Source organism: Chiloscyllium plagiosum, unplaced genomic scaffold (assembly GCF_037043375.1).
Source record: "Chiloscyllium plagiosum isolate Xiang-an unplaced genomic scaffold, Cpla_swu_hap1 HiC_scaffold_28, whole genome shotgun sequence".
In the NCBI taxonomy this organism is placed as follows: domain Eukaryota; kingdom Metazoa; phylum Chordata; class Chondrichthyes; order Orectolobiformes; family Hemiscylliidae; genus Chiloscyllium; species Chiloscyllium plagiosum.
In genome coordinates, this window is record NW_028270166.1 from 12,972,033 (window position 1) to 12,990,206 (window position 18,174).

Consider the following 18,174-nt stretch of genomic DNA (forward strand, 5'->3'; position numbering starts at 1 on the left):
AGGCGTGCTGGGATACAGTGAGAAAAGAGATCAGTCTGAAACTGGTGCAGTGGGAAAAGGAGTTAAGTCAAACAGTCAGTTGAGGCAGGAACAAAGCAGAGAATGAGATAGGACTGAGACATTAAACTGGATTTATTTTAATGCAAGAGGTCTATCAGGTACAGAAGATGAACTCAGGGCATTGTTTTGGAACATGGAACTTGGATACCATAGCAATTAAGAAACATGGCTCAGAGATGGACAGGACCAGCAGCTTAATGTTCCAGGGTGTAAATGCTATAGGAAGGATGAAAAGGGGGAACGAGAAGACATGTTGTGGTGTTTTTGGTTCAGGATAACATTGAGGCTATACTTAGGGAGGATATTGCTGGAAATATGTCCAGGGAAGTTATTTGGGTAGAACTGAGAAATCAGAAAAGGATGATCACCTTTTTGGGATTGCATTATAGACCCCCCCAATAGTCAGCCAGAAATTGAGAAACAGATTTGTAAGGACACCTCAGTTATCTGTAAGAATAATAGGGTGGTTATAGTAAGGGATTTTAACTTCGCAAACATAGATTGAACTGCCATAGTGTTAAGGGCTTGGATGGACAGGAATTTGTTAAGTGTGTATAAGAAAATTTTCTGGTTCAGTATGTCAATGTACTTACTAGAGAAGGTGCAAAACTTGAACTACTCTTGGAAAATTAGGCAGGGTCGGTGACTGTGGTGTCTTTGGGGGAGCACTTTGGTGCCAGTGACCAATTCTATTAGTTTTAAAATAGTGATGGAAAGGGATAGATTGGATCTAAAAGTTAGAGGTCTAAATTGGAGAAAGGCCAGTTTTGATGATATTAGGTAAAAACTTTCAAAAGTTCACAGATAAAGGGACAGCTGAAAATGGAAAGCTTTCAAAAATGAGATAACTAGAGTCCAGAGGCAGTATCATAGAATCCCTATGGTAAGGAAACAGGCCATTCGGCCCAGCACGTCCACACCGGCCCTCCAAATAGTAACCTACCCAGACCCATTCCCCCTCTACTCTATTTTTACCCCTGACTAATGTACCTAACCTGCACATCCTTGAACACTGTGGACAATTTATTAACCAATTAACCTAACCTGCACATGTTTGGACTGTGGGAGGAAACCCGAACAACCAGAGGAAAACCATGCAGACACAGGCAGAATGTGCAAACTCCACACAGACAGTCACCCGAGGCTGGAATTGAGCCCAGGTCCATGGTGCTGTGAGGCAGCAGTGCTAACCACTGCACCACCATGCGGCCCCACTGCCACCGTGCTGCCCCACTGTTCCAAAAGGTTTGCAGATAAAGGGACAGCTGGAAAATGGAAAGAATGAGGGGCAAGGCTGGTAGGTGTGGGGAATGCTAGGTGACTAGAGAAATTGGGGTTTTGATCAAGAATAAGAAGGAAGCATATGTCAGGTATAGACAGCAGGAATCAAGTGATTCCCGAGAAGAGTATAAAGACAGTAGGAGTATACTTAAAAGAGAAGTCAGGAGGGCAAAAAGGGGACATGAGATAGCTTTGGCAAATAAGATTAAGGAGAATCCAAAGGGATTAATCAAATACATTAATGACAAAAGAATAACTCAGGAGAGAATAAGGCCCGTCAAAGATTATCAACTCCACCGATGTGTGGAACCACAGGAGATAGGGAGATACCAAATGAGTATTTTGCATCAGTGTTTACTGTGGAGAAGACTGTGGAAGATAGAGAATGTGGGGAAATAAATAGCAACATCTTGAAAAATGTCCTTATTAGAAAAAAAGGAGGCGCTAGACATCTTAAAACATAAAGATGGATAAATCTCCAGGAGCGCATCAGGTATACTCTAGAACTTTGTGGGAAGCTAGGGAAGTGATTGATTGCCCCCTGCTAAGATATTGCATCATTGATAATCACAGGTGTGGTGCTGGAAGTCTGGAGGTTGCCGAACTTGGTGCCACGATTGAAGAAAGGTGGTAAGGAAAAGCCAGGGAACTATAGACCAGTGAGCCTGACATCAGTGGTGGACAATTTGTTGGAGGAACTCCTGAAGGACAGGATTTACATGTACTTAGAAGGGCAAAGACTGATTAGGGATAGTCAACATGGTTTTGTTAGAGGGAAATGGTGTCTCACTAACTTGAGTTTTTTGAAGAAGTAATGGAGAGGATTGATGAGGGCAGAGTGGTGAACGTGATCTTTACATACTTCAGGTGTTCAACAAGGGTCGTTGTGATAGACTGGTTAGCAAGGCTAGATCACATGGAATATGGAGAGAAATAGCCATTTGGATACAGAACTGGCTCAAAGGTAGAAGACAGAGGGTGGTGGTAGAGGGTTTCTTTGCAGACTGGAGGCCTCTGACCAGCAGTGTACTACAAGGATCATGCTGGGCCCACTTCTTTTCATAAGTGATATAAATGATTTGGATGTGAACATAGAGATATGGTTTGTAAGTTTGTAGATGACACCAAAATTGGAGGTGTAGTGGAGAGCAAAGAAGATTACCTCAGAGTACAATGAGATCTTGATCAGATGGGCCGATGGGCCAAGGAGTGGCAGACAGAGTTTAATTGAGATAAATGTGAGCTATTGCATTTTGGAAAGGCAAATCAGAGCAGGACTTTGACACTTAATGGAAACTTCCTGGGAGGTGTTGCTGAACAAAGAGACCTTGGAGTGCAGGTTCATAGTTCCTTGAAAGTGGAGTCCCAGGTAGACAGGATAGTGAAGAAGGTGTTTGGTATGCTGGCTTTTATTGGTCAGTACATTGACGTTCGGAATTGGGAGGTCATGTTGTGGCTGTACAGGATATTGGTTCGGCCACTTTTGGAATACTGCATGCAATTCTGGTCTCCCTTCTGTAGGAAGGATATTGTTTAACTTGAAAGTGTTCAGAAAAGATTTACAAGGGTTGGAGTGTTTGAGCTATAGAGAGATGCTGAATAGGCTGGGGTTATTTTCTCTGGAGGGTCGGAGTCTGAGGGGTGACCTCATAGAGATTTATAAAATCATGAGGAGCATGGAGAGGGTGAATCATCAAGGTCTTTTCCCAAGGTTATGGGAGTCCAAAACTAGAGGGCATATGTTTAAGATGAGAAGAGAAAGATTTAAAAGGGACAAATCTTTCACACAGAGGGTGGTGCATGTATGGAATAAGCTGTCAGAGGAAGTGGTGAAGGCTGGTACAATTACAGTATTTAAAAGGCATCTGGACGGGTATATGAATACAAAGGCTAAATGCTGGCAAATGGGACTAGGTTTATTTTGGATATCTGGTCAGCATGGACGAATTAGACAAAGAGTCTGTTTCCATGCTGTACAGCTCTGTAACTCTATAACTCTAAGTACACATCTAAATACTTCTCAAACATTGAGAGAGTTTCTGCCTCTATCACACTTTAAGGATTTGAATTCCAGATTCCCCACCACCCTGTGGGTGAAAAAACTTTTCCTCACATCTCCTCTGAACATCTTGCACCTTACATAATCCTATGATCCCGCTCACTGATCCCCCCATCAAGGGTAAAAGTCTCTTCCTGACTACCCTATCTGGGCTCCTCATGACTTTATATATCTCCATCATGTCTCCCCGCTCCCCCCCACCACCCCAAGTCTGTCCAATCTCTCTTCATGACTAAAACTGTCCAGCCTAGTTAAAATCCCTGTGAATCTCCTCTGCACCCTCTCCAGCACAATCACACGGCATCTAAAATGTGGAATACAGAACTGCATACAATTCCAGTATAACCTCACTGCTCTTAAGTTTTATGTCTTGGCTAATAAAGGTAGGTATCCCATATGTCTTCTTAATCACTACTGTGCCTCAAACTGTTATTTTCAGAAAGAAATGATGAGGAGATATGGGCCAGAGGCAGGTATCTGGAGTTAGGCCATGATCTCTTTAAAAGGTGAAACAGACACAAGGGGCTGAATGACCTATTACTGTTCCTGTGTTTCTATCAGATAATGTCTCTGTTTTGGACCTAACTAGTAAAATGTCATTGTTCCTTTAAGAAGGCCTGCATATCTCCATGATTCAGTTATGGACATCAACATGTAAGCTTTCTCTTGCAGCTCAAGCCGTGAAGATAATTTTTGATAACATGGAGGTATGATAGCATACCAGATGAACTCACCGAGAACTTGAATCATTTGTTCTGTCTTGGATATGAGCAAAGAGACAGAAGCTGACCAGCATCTATAGAATCTTACTCCATTGGCATGAATTCTTCAGGAGAAAATGCTGGTAGAAAGAAAAACTTTTTTGAATATGTTAATGAGTCTTTTTGTGCTGCTGCATATTTGGATTTAAAAATTCATCCCTAATGTTACACAAAATAGTCCAAACACTGCAGCAGGATTTTCCCCACATAATTCTGTGAAAGCAGTCAGAATGATTTTGATTTCATCTTAGGTTTCTGTTTTAGCTTTCTACTTCTGTTTATTTTGGGATTCCATTTGTTTAAACAGTGACAGCTGATGATCTCATTGGGGGATCTGACTGGGAGGATTTATTGTGTCAGTGTTAGACAACTGAACACATAGCTGAAATGGCTCAATTGCTAAAGTACCCACGGTCAATGACTGGATCTTTACTGGGTTTAATCTCTGCTTTACACTCTCTTGTTCAATTAGTCATGACAGTTGGGACCATTTGGAGAAAAAGATATGTGATCTCCTCAAAGAATTGTAGATAAGTTACTGTAAATGATATATTGCAAACTCCTTCAGTCAGAGATGGAGAGAGATTCTGGCTTCTTCAAACAGCTTAACCAACCCTACACTTGCAACAGGCACAAAGAGAAAGAAAATAGGATTTCTACTAATTAGAACGGATTTCACACTATGGATGTACAGATTACAGAGTTTACAACTTCCTGCAAGACATCCAAAATGTATGGTAAGAAGTCTTTTAAGATATATATTGCAGAGTACCACATGCTTGCATTTTCACAGCATGTTAAACATTAACTAAGAAAGTAACTGGGAACTCGTCCTGCTGCCAATGTATATATGTACATGTGTACATAGTTGGGAACAAAATACTCCTTAGTTAAAGTTTCAGGCTATTTAATTCCTATTTTGTTTTTCACATTCTGGTAAAGCCAATTAAAATGCCACACGTTAACTTGGCTCTAATGTATATTATTAAGGCGGATATATGATTTTGTGGTTGGTGCCAAGTCTTTTAATGCTGTATTCTTCATTAGATGTCATTGCATTGTTTTATGATGAATATAACAAATTGATCACCAAGTATCTATTTTTATTCATTAAAAAAGATGTGAATACTGTCCAATGTTCCTCAGTGCAGTAGATCAGAGATAGAAATATTGGCATGGGAACACAATGGTGTTTGGACTGAAGGCAACTGGAAGCTTGGGGTTACTTTTCCAGAGGAGAACTATGCTACTCTGTTTCCATCCCAACATTTCTTTCTCTGGTTTACTGCAGTGCTCCAGCAAGGCTCAATGCAAGTTGGGGGAACAACCCTCTTTTTCTGCCTGGGCCTCTTACACCTTCAAAACTCGACATTGAGTTTAATAATTATCAACCCATTATTGAACATTTATATTTTTCATTAACATCCTACCTCTCTCAGCTTATCATCAGAAGTTCCTTTCTCGCCTCTCCGTTTCTCTCTCTCTCTGTCTGTCTCTCTGTTTGTCTCTCTCTGTGTCTCTCTCTTTCTCTGTGTCTCTTTCTCTCTGTGTCTCTTTCTCTCTCTCTCTCTCTCTCATTCTCTCTCTCTCTCTCTCTCTCTCTCTCTCTCAGCACATTCTGTTTCCATTGAGGAAATCTTTCGGTTCACTTTTCCCCAGGGTATCAGCATCTTAATCTTTGTCTCGCTTCAAAACCTGAACTATTAGTCTGGCTTTACCCATGTATGTATTCTCACGAAGCACTTTTTCTGTACTCATCCATCTGTACAATAAGGCTGCCTGTCCTTCATACATCAAATTCTTCCCAACTTCCAATACTTTTTGTTTGGCAGTCCTTAACTATTTGATTTCACATTTTTAGTAGCTACTAAAATGTCACAATCAATGTTAATTTCGCGATGATATTAGCAACCTTGTCAAAACATGATTTTACTTGGTCTTCTGTCTCATTCTGGACTAATACTACAAGATCTCCACACCTACAAAATGAGTTCCTTGTGCCAGTTTCAAATCTTATGCTGTGTTTTTTGGACCTCCACATATTTAGCTCATGTTGACAATCAATAGATTCTGCCTTTTGACCCTCATCATGCATATTTAGACAATGTTTGTATTTGCTGGTGGCATTCCCTGCTCTCATAGTTTTGGTGATATTCATCTATTCAATGGCCCATTCTTGCATATATGTCCCTCTAATGCCAAATTGACCTTCAGAACAAATAGCCTCATTCCCTTCTTCAGTACTGGCTTGTCTGTGTTCAGTCAGCCTCTTATTTGCCTTGAATTGAATTGATTTGAACTGAATTGAATAACTTTATTGTCATATGTACTCAAATGAGTACAGTAAAAAGTTTATACATTGCTACTTACAGCACATCTTAGATACAAAGGTACCCAGGTACATCTTCTTCAGTTACAAGATCTCTGAAAATAGAGAAATAAAATGTTCAGAAGAGTGGTCTTCCAGGCTGGGAAGCCACTATACCAGGCTAGGAGGCCACTATACCAGGCTAGGAGGCCGCTATACCAGGCTGGGAGACCACTATACCAGGCTGGGAGACCGCTATACCAGGCTGGGAGACCACTATACCAGGCTGGGAGACCGCTATACCAGGCTGGGAGACCACTATACCAGGCTGGGAGACCATTATACCAGGCTGGGAGACCGCTATACCAGGCTAGGAGGCTGCTATACCAGGCTGGGAGACCACTATACCAGGCTGGGAGACCGCTATACCAGGCTGGGAGACCACTATACCAGGCTAGGAGACCGCTATACCAGGCTGGGAGACCACTATACCAGGCTGGGAGAACACTATACCAGGCTGGGAGACCACTATACCAGGCTGGGAGACCACTATACCAGGCTAGGAGGCCACTATACCAGACTAGGAGGCCGCTATACCAGGCTAGGAGGCTGCTATACCAGGCTGGAAGGCCGCTATATCAGGCTGGGAGACCGCTATACCAGGCTGGGAGACCGCTATACCAGGCTGGGAGACCACTATACCAGGCTGGGAGACCGCTATACCAGGCTGGGAGACCGCTATACCAGGCTGGGAGACCGCTATACCAGGCTGGGAGACCACTATACCAGGCTGGGAGACCGCTATACCAGGCTAGGAGGCTGCTATACCAGGCTGGGAGACCGCTATACCAGGCTGGGAGACCGCTATACCAGGCTGGGAGACCACTATACCAGGCTGGGAGACCGCTATACCAGGCTGGGAGAACACTATACCAGGCTGGGAGACCACTATACCAGGCTGGGAGAACACTATACCAGGCTGGGAGACCACTATACCAGGCTGGGAGACCACTATACCAGGCTGGGAGACCGCTATACCAGGCTAGGAGGCTGCTATACCAGGCTGGGAGACCGCTATACCAGGCTGGGAGACCACTATACCAGGCTGGGAGACCGCTATACCAGGCTGGGAGACCGCTATACCAGGCTGGGAGACCGCTATACCAGGCTGGGAGAACACTATACCAGGCTGGGAGACCGCTATACCAGGCTGGGAGACCGCTATACCAGGCTGGGAGACCGCTATACCAGGCTGGGAGAACACTATACCAGGCTGGGAGACCACTATACCAGGCTAGGAGACCGCTATACCAGGCTGGGAGACCACTATACCAGGCTGGGAGACCGCTATACCAGGCTGGGAGACCACTATACCAGGCTAGGAGACCGCTATACCAGGCTGGGAGACCACTATACCAGGCTGGGAGAACACTATACCAGGCTGGGAGACCACTATACCAGGCTGGGAGAACACTATACCAGGCTGGGAGACCACTATACCAGGCTAGGAGACCGCTATACCAGGCTGGGAGACCGCTATACCAGGCTGGGAGAACACTATACCAGGCTAGGAGACCGCTATACCAGGCTGGGAGACCGCTATACCAGGCTGGGAGAACACTATACCAGGCTGGGAAGCCACTATACCAGGCTAGGAGGCCGCTATACCAGGCTAGGAGGCCGCTATACCAGGCTAGGAGGCCACTATACCAGGCTAGGAGGCCGCTATACCAGGCTAGGAGGCCACTATACCAGGCTAGGAGGCCGCTATACCAGGCTGGGAGACCGCTATACCAGGCTGGGAGACCACTATACCAGGCTAGGAGGCCACTATACCAGGCTGGGAGGGCCTGGAGTCAAACTGGAGGTCAAGACTTGAACCGGAGTCCTGGAGTCACACTTGAGGCCAGGAGCTGACCGGAGGCCAGGAGAGAAGAATAAAACAAAACAAAGAAGTGAGTAAAAGAGAAGAAAAACAAGAAGAATGAGCAGAGTGGACCAGCTCCAGCTGAAGCATCCTATTCCATCACCATCTTGGGAACCTGCTCCTTGTAACTTTCCAATATGTAAATACAAAGTACATGATGCTCCATCATTTTCTTTACAGATAGTTTAAACAATAATTAATGCCAATTAACCTTGGAGAAATGCACTCTAACAGTTCCATTGCCATGTGGTTTTCCATCACTAACTATAATCTTACCTGAACCACTTCACTCTTTCTTTCCTTCTCTTCTGTAATATTTCATATCCACTGGATTAAAATTCATTTCTGAAGGCCTTAGCTATTGTAATATTGTAAAGCACACTGAATTTTCTCTGAATCCTAAAGCTTAATGAACACCCTGCTCCTGTATGCAGACCATTCAGATACTCAGAAAAAGTGGAACTAATTGTCGTCCCTTCCCAAGCCCTGGGGATGATCATTCATTGCCAAGGGAATTTTCAGGTTTCTCCAATAAACAATTAACATGCTCTGTAATTCCCAAATCTTTGTACTGAGTTATTGGTGTGGACTGCCCACGCAAATTCACCCCATAGACTTCTATATATGTGTGTGTGCGTGCACGTGAGGGAGAGAGAGAGAAAGAGTGTGTATGTGTGTGTATATACATGCGTGTGAGAAAGAGAGAGAGTGCATGTGTGTCTGTTATATGAAGGATATTCTTAAGGAGAGGGCTCAGACGATATTTACCAGGATGTTGCTGGGAATGGAGAATTTGAGTTATAAGGAAAGATTGGATAGGCTGGGACTTTTTTCACTGAGGCGTAGGAAGTTAAGGGGTTACCTTATAGAGGTTTATAAAATTATGAAGGATATGTATATAATGGCAGGTGTCTTTTCCCCAGGGTGTGGATTTTAAGACTACGGGACATATATTTAAGGTGAGAGGAGAAAGATTTAAAAAAGACTTGAGACAAATCTTTTTACACAGAGAGTGGTTTGCATGTGGAATGAACTTTCAGAGAGAGTGATGGATGCGGGTGCAGTTGCAATGTTTAAAAGACATTTAGTTAAGTACATGAATGAGAAATGTTTGGAGGGAAATGGACCAAGTGCAGGCAGGTGGGACTAGTTTATTGACTGATTATGGTTGGCATTGACTGGTTGGACCAAAGATTTTCACGCTCTATGACAGGCATTAGTAATCCAACCTCTCTACCAATATTAATAGAATCCAAGCCAGATGAAACCAAGACACACATCTGTTTTGTAGTGGGCGTTTGACTTCCTCGGTCTTACAATCCATACACCTTTCGAAAATACCGGTGGATCTGCTGTAATATGGTGACTTGACCAAATTAAGAAAGTAAGCACATTAATAGACACATTATGCTGCTCCCATGCATTAGTTATAAGGAGAAGTCTGGATAATGGCTGCCTCACATTACACAGGAGGAGATGCAACACAAATCTTAGAAAATTATTCAAGATAATCACTAGAATTAAAATAAAAGCTCTGTAGTTGCACAATATTGTCCCAATCCCCCGACATGAGTTAAATCAGGACAATCCTTCCTAATGAGAAGGAAATAGTATCGGTCAAAATATGAAATAAAAGTAGGAAATGCTGGAAATACTAAAGTCAAGCAGCATTTCTGTGGCACAGGAACAGAGCTAAGACTTCAGATCGATGGTCTCTTGTCATAACTTTCGGGAAACCGACCGGATACGTTTGAGGTCACTGTGGGGTCAAGCTTTTGTTGATGAAATGGGAAGTTAAGTTAAAAGTCACATTCATATTATTAAAAGTACTCGTGTGGACAATAAGATGGTCAGAGTAAATGTAGCAGAAACAGAAAAGTTGGGAAATTGAATCGAGGCCTTAGAGAAAGCAGGTTGGGAGAATTAAGTTAGATTTTCTGTTTTTTTTAGATTAGATTACTTACAGCGTGGAAACAGGCCCTTCGGCCCAACAAGTCCACACTGACCCCCCACCCACATTCTCCGACATTTACCCCTTCACCTAACACTACGGGCAATTTAGCATGGCCAATTCACCTGACCTGCACATTTTTGGACTGTGGGAGGAAACTGGAGTACCCGGAGGAAACCCATGCAGACACGGGGAGAATGTGCAAATTCCACACAGTCAGTCGCCTGAGGCAGAAATTGAACTCAGATCTCTAGTGCTGTGAGGCAGCATTGCTAACCACTGTGCCACCACGCTGCCCACCTATGCTACACTAGCAATCTGCTGTATAATTGTATGACTATCTTACTATATATTAATGTCCTAGAACTTGGCATACAGGACAAAACTTCTAAATTTACAGATGATATGAGGAGGATAGTGTGGAACTTCAAAGTACATTGACAAGTTGGTAAAATGAGCAGATTGGTGGCAGAGGAATTTCACTTTGAGAAAGAACATGTACAACATAAGGGGTACAACTGTAAAAGGGGTGTAGGAACAGAAGGATGTGGGTGTCTGTGTGTATATGTTGTGAAAGGTGGCAGGACTGTTTGGTTAATAAAGCATATAGTACCTGTGTCTTACTAACATGTGTTTAGGGACAAGGAGTTTATGCTAATTGTTCAATCTCAGGTAGAGTCTTGTGTCCAGTTCTTTGGGAAGACTGTAAAGGCATTGAAGAGATTGCAGAAGAGATCCAAAAGACTGGATTCAGGCATTAGCATGCAGATAGACTGGAGAATTTAGAACTGCTTTCCTTGGAGAAGCCTGAGAAGATGTCAGATAAAGACATTAAAAATTATGGAGGGTTTGAACAGAATAGATAGGAAGAAACTGTTCAAACTCATTCAAGGATGAAGAATTAAAGTAAATGTCAAAAGAAGTAAAGATATCAGAGAAAGTCTTTGATTATGGTCTAGAATGCACCGCCGTAGAGTATGGCAGAGGCAGGTTCAATTGAACCATTCGGAATGGAGTTAGACTTTTACTTGAAAAGGGAGAACATGCTGGGTCACAGGGAGTAGCCAAGAGGATGGCACAAAGTGAAATGGTCATTTGGACAGTGTTTCGCGGACATTATAGGCCAAATTACCAATTCTACAATTTCAAAATCGTTGCATTAATTTCCTGTTTTCTTTTGATAGCCTTTGTTTTAAAAGATGGTCTATTATAATAGAAAAACTTCCCTGGACCCAATATTACTTCTACCATTGACACAATAAACACCATCAACAGATTTTCTTTAATCATGTTTTCTCTAGAGATCAATGCTGTCAAGAACTGAAGTCCCGGGCTAAATAATTGCTAACTCAGCCTGTTAAATACAGAACTCACCCCTTTGTATCCTCCATGTGGACTGTAAAGTTATTGAGAAATATGATTTTCTTTTTGTTTCTTGATTGTAGTTCCTCTCAGTTATGACACATTTAGGCATGGTCATGCCAGACATTTCTTGCAGTTGACTCACTGTTTTTGATTGCTACAGCTATCTTTTGCAGCCAGCAATGCCAAGGCCTAGCGTTTTTTTTTTGGCTTCATCACTGCAATGTTGTTAGTTTCCCCAGGAAGGTGAATTGTCACTTGACTTACTGTCATGGTGCCTGAGATCTGCTGAATCCTTGCCAGCTGGCTATTGGCTACTGGTCAAAATGGGATGCAAGTGCATGAGAACTTCTCCCATTTCAGCTGCAGTTAGTGCACTGTTTTTTTTGGAGTGGACTATTTTCCAAAGCAATTTGACCCCTCTTTTCAAAATGGATTGAACACAGCCGGTGTTATGTCAGTGAAATGCACCATTAAACTGTATTTGGGAGGAAACCCAGGACATTTCTAATGGTTGTGTAAGGGGTTCCTGATGAAGGGCTTTTGCCTGAAATGTCAATTTACCTGCTCTTCGGATGCTGCCTGACCTGTTGTGCTTTTCCAGCACCACTCTGATCTAAACTCTGGTTTCCGGCATCTGCAGTCCTCGCTTTTGCCTCCAGGAACAACCTACTCTGGGAAGAAGGAGTTCAAACAGCAGCAAATATGTTCTTAAACTAGTTTTTTCTTTGATACATGATCACAATACGAGTCCTTTTTTAATGCTGCATGATAATGCAAAATGAGTGGCAGCATCCATTTTACATCTTTCACAATGTTTATATTTAAAAGATATGCTGCTACTGGCCATTTTACCAAGCCAACATTATCCATAGTTTTCAGGTTGAAGTCAGTGAAGGATACATTTGGAGCTCTTTTTAGTTTGTGGGCTGCCATACAGACTCAAAAATAACAGGGTCCAAGAAATTTGTGCACACTTCCGACAGGAAATAAGTAGGACAGCACCTTCATAAAGGGGATTACATCTTTGCGTGCCTAATGACCATCAGCAGGATGCATAATAGTGAGAAGAAGACACAATTGTGTGTGTGTTACATTATCAGTAGCTGCCACTGTCATTTTGACATTCCAGGCTCCCGCTAAAGGTCTGTGTTAACTTTACATAACTGAACCCCAAATTAAACAGAGTGGAGAACCCTCATCCCTGCAAATCAGTGCTATTTAATGGAACTATGAAGTACTTATTGGTTAGCTATTGGACATTGTCTTCTAGTTCCTATTATATTGGATGCATTTTTTGGAAGTTTCCACAGCCTGTCTAAAGTTTGAGTACTCCATAGAAAGTGAGTTTGCAGTACAATTTTGTAATATTGACCATGCTAAGGAGATGCAGAGTGGCCACATAGCTGGACCAGCTGATGGAAGAGGAAGGAGGAGCAGAGAAGACTTGTTGTGGGGGAGAATACATGGTTAAGATTTATAAAGTAAAGAAGGGCATTGATAGGGTAGACAGGAAGGAACTTTTCCCCTTTGTGGATTGGGAGGCATAGATTAAGGGAAGGAGTAGGAGGATTCGAGGGGATGTGAGGTAATGTTTTTTTGAGAGGGTAGCAGGAATCTGCAACTCACTGTCTGTGTAATAGAACCTGAAATACTCATAATATCTAAAGAGGTGTTTAGATGTGCAGTTGCAAGTCTAAGGCATACAATACTCTGGGCCAAGTGCTGGAAAATGCGATTAGAATATTTAGGTGGTTGTTTTTGACCTATGCAGACTTAATGGGCCAGGGAGTCTTTTTCGGTGCTATGGACCTCTATGACTCCATGATTCGATAACACCCAACAGCTGATTATAACCCCAGAAGGTCTTAAGGGAGCAATTCTCCTACCCAAACTCACGACACATCTGTTCTTTGCAAACGAACGCAACAATGAAATCTGTCAACTGCTGCGCGCACGAACATAGACGTATAAGACAGTATTGCCTGTGACTTTTAAATTTTATACATCTGGCTCATTTCAGATTGCTGCCACTATAAACAACACCTCACAGCATGCTTTTTAATAAGCGAGATCATTGTAGCAGGTGGAGACAGCATGAGGTTTTCTATGGATTGCAGGCACCCCCATAGTGTAAGGTTCCATTGACTGCAAGCACTTTTCTATGTGTGCTCATCCTCTGAATGTAACCAATGGAATCAAGCGACAAGGATTCCACTTCCCCAATGTGCAGTTGGTGTGCAAGCTCAAGCAGAACATCACACAGGTATGTGGGCAGCTGCCAAGATTCTTTCATTTTGTAGAGTTCCTACATTCCAACTGTATTTGACCCCTTACGATAAATTACTGTTCCCAGATCCTTGACTTCCTGACTCTTAGATCGCAATCAATAAGGATAGGCAGCTACACCCTCTCCACCATTATCCTCAACACCAGTGTCCTGCAAGGCTATGTACTCAGCCCCCCACGGTACTCCTTATACACTCATGACTGGGTGACCAAATTCTGCCCCAACTCCATTTACACATTTGCTGAGGCCACCCCATAGGAGGTCGTACCTCAAACGACAATGAGACAGAGTACAGGAAAGAGATTGAGTGCTTAGTGGCATGGTGTTAAAACATCAGTCTCTCCATCGAAATGAAGGAGCTGGTCATTAACTTCAGGAAGCAGAATGGAGGGCACACCCCTGTCTGCATCAATGGTGCTGAGGTGGAGATGGTCGAGAGTATCAAGTTTCTAGGAGTGATGATCACTAACAATCTGTCCTGGTTCACCCATGTCAAGAAAGCACAACAATGCCTCTACCTCCACAGGAGGCTAAGGAAATTCTGCATGTCCACAAAGATCCTTACCAATTTATATAGATGCACCATAGAAGGCATCCTATCAGGTCTTCTCACTGCCTCAAGAAAGCAACCAACATAATTAAAGACCCCTCCCACCCCGATTATACTCTCTTTCATTCTCTTTTGTTGAACCGAAGATATAAAAGTTTGAAGGCATGTACAAACAGATTCAAGAACAGCTTCTTCCCTGTTGTTATCAGACCTTTGAACAGATGTTAATGTCGATCTCTCTTTCTCTGCACCTTCTCTGTGCTTGTAACACTATATTCCGCTATGTTCTGCTACCTAATGCACTCCATATGGTACGATCTGCCTGTGCAGCACATAAAGCAACACGTTTCACTCTACCTCAGTACGTGACAATAATAAATCAAATCAAATCTAATCAAGTAAAATGGTAGCTAGTGAGTGATTGTTACCACATAACAATGACTCATTGCTCCAGTTAGGAATGCATTCAGAAAAACACAGCAGTCTACAATGAGAGCCATGCTGCAATATGGAGTCATCCAGAATGCAATGCCTGGCACCTGTCTTTAAAATAAGAAAAAGTTTGGATCTAGGCTATCTTCATAATATATTTAAATGGGGTTTGGTCTGGTCCATAACAGACTGAAACATACAAAATATTGAAAGGTTGGATATGGAAAGGACATTTCCTCTTGTGGCAGAATCTCAGAGAACGGTCACAGTTTCAAAATAAAGGATCACCCACTTAAGAGAGAACTGAGGACTCGCAGAGAATATGAGTCTTTGAACTCTTTTCTTTTCGTATGGTGATAGATGCAGAGTCTTTGAATATTTACAAGGCAAAGGTAAACACCTTGCTGATAAATAATAGATTTAAATGTTATTATGATTGGTGTAAATGTGGAATTGAGGTGAGTTAAATTAGCCATGATTTTATTGAATGATGGAGCAGGCTTGAGGGGTCAGATGACTACCCCGATCCTTATTCATATGTTCATATATCATGTGGAGTGAATTGAATTGACTAAAATGACCCTGACAACTGGGAGAAAATCGCTGACAGCCACAGTTTCTGAAACCTGATTGTTTGAAATGGCATTGGAAAAGGCAAGCAGAAATGAAAAACTCAGCTAACCAAGAAGAGGGCACAAAGAAAACAAAGGGACAGTCAGATAAGTCACTATTAGTAAACGTGCAGGAGCATATGTATGTGGACACAAGAGATGTTTTGTGTTACGTTTTAATGCTTATTTCTTTAAAGTTGAAACAAACTTCTAATTTGTGTTTCTCTCATTTTAAAAAGTCAACTTTTATCCATCCTTTTATCAAGCCAGAGAGTTCAATTTGTATGTGCCCAGTCTGAGAATGGGTCACATTAGTAATCTCTGTCAGAATTGTTTCCAAATTCTCCAGAGATTTAGAAACACAGAACTGATGTCAGTGGATTGTAAAGCTTCTCAGCCCAATGTCTTCCTCTGTAGCAATTTGTAATGAAAATGTAGAGATCCTGTACCTTTCAGAGTGTTGAAATGCTAGCAAGGCCTGCCTGATACAGTGCAAAGTATTCTGAACAAGTTAGCAATGTAACATTTGGTTGAAACAGCTAGCAGCAGCTGGGTTACCATGAGACAAAAACAAATTCAAATTCAGCCAATCAGTTTAAATTATACCCCAAGATACAAAACTCAAATCAAGTTTGAATTTAGTATTTTGATAATATTAAAACTAATTCAATGATCTGATGATTTGGGGTATAATACTGGGCATTTTTGAACAGTTGAGGGAGAACTACCAAGCCACCAACAAGTACAGACTGCCAGAAGAACAGCTTTCTGAAAGGTACCTGGCTATAAGAAGGTTGTGCAGCAGAACGTCCAAAAGACGACAGAGGAAAATCTGCAGAGGAAGATACAAAGAGAAGATTCGACAGCTGACTGGTTTTGAAAGTTGATTTTTTTTGTAAATCTTAATTGAGATTTTTTTATATGGTAGAGTGGGAGGTAAAGGATAGGTTTAAGAGAAAGGAGTTGTAAATGGTTGTTGCTTTAATATTCTCCATTGGACTTAAAGAATAAAGTTGTTAGTTTTTACTTGAAATAGTGACCTCTGGGATAAGTCTTTGCCTCTCGAATTTTAACAGCTTACAGCACAAGGTGAATCTTTTCTGTGTAGCTGGTTTAAATTAGCAGAGGAGTTTATCCCATGTCATAACAAATTGCAGTAACAGAATCTCCTTGTCAGAGTGGGCCTCCTGAGCCACAGCAGATGGTTTAATGCAGAGCTGATCAACATGGCACAGACCACCATATTATGAAGCTGTTTGATGGTGAACAGGCAATAGGTCAGATCCAATTTCCATTTCACATCTGTCTGCTTTTCATTTCAGAAGGTTCAAGGACAAAATTGATTGGGTTACAGACAATGAATAAGAAGGGTGCAATTACATTGCTTGGTGTATAGATCAGCAAATAGTGGAAGGATTTCGAGGAACAAATTCCACATGAAATTACAAAGTGGTATAAATATCGTACGGCAGTTATAATGAAGGGTTTTCATTATCTGTATATGGCTGCATCCATCCAGGCCTTACCCAGTGAGGGATCAGGAAACCACTGCTTACCTGCTGATATTTATTGAGTTTGAGTTGGCTGCAAACTGTTGAAATCACCGGGTTTTTTTTATAAAACCTTAAGGTATCTTGAGAATGTGACTTGAAAGAAGTTCTGGATTTACATATTAATGAATCAAAACTTGCAACCCATTCTAAAAGATGATAGACTTAACAGCAATCTAGGTTTGTTCAATATATTGTATCAGTTGCATGACACTATGATCTTGTGCTATAAATCCTGTGTTTTGTGATCCTACTCTACTAGCTACCTGATGAAAGAGCAGCGCTTCAAAAGCTACTACTTCCAAATAAACCTATTGGACTATAACCTGGTTTTATGTGATTTTTAACATAGTCAATGTAGATCAGCAAGCACAGAGGATTTGATGAGAGTCAACAGTATTTGGTAGGACCAAGAGTTTTGAGCTGGGAGGCTAGTCAGAAGAGGCGGTGAGAGTTCCAGCAGCAAAAGTGTAAAGTTGGGGTAGAAGCAGACAGAAATACTGAGGTCACGATCAGAAAAAGGTCCAATTGATTCAGTATTATCTTGTGCTTTATAATTGTTGACCTACTCAAGCCCCAGAAATTGTGATAAGACCTTCGACAATCTTGATAAATTACATCATTGTATTTATTTAGGTAGGTATGACTAAAAAAAAGTTGTATAATATCTCTAGACAAAGATAAAAATGTATAATCAAAGCATTTAACAAAACTGTTGGTGACTTTCATCTTTAACTGGACTTTCAAAGAAACATTTGATGAATTAATGGGTATAGAATGTATAAAATTAACCATTTGTATTACAGGTAGTTCTGCTATAACGTGCATTTCGTTAATGCAAATTCACTACAACATGATTAATGAATTAAGGACACTGTCTCTAAAGCACAAACCTTTAAAGCATGCATTGGGTATAATGTGATTCCGGCCCCATTAGTGTAAATGGTGCTGCTGTTACCCAATTTTATTATAACACAGGATTGCGCAAGAACGGAACTACCACGTTATAGCAAAACAGACTGTACTGAGAAT

At 41.8% G+C, this 18,174-nt stretch overlaps 1 protein-coding gene across 3 annotated transcripts in view; it reads left to right on the forward strand.

Annotated features, from left to right (window-relative positions):
- The first annotated feature begins 4,546 nt into the window (after positions 1-4,546).
- The window catches only part of LOC148142496 (uncharacterized), a 61,603-nt gene continuing 47,975 nt past the window's right edge, over positions 4,547-18,174 (forward strand). For all 3 annotated transcript variants that reach the window (XM_087976224.1, XM_087976225.1, XM_087976222.1), the window contains exon 1: positions 4,547-4,898. In XM_087976224.1, the coding sequence (XP_087832350.1) occupies positions 4,844-4,898 (55 nt within the window). In that variant the 5' untranslated portion in view covers positions 4,547-4,843. The remainder of the gene's footprint in view (positions 4,899-18,174) is intronic.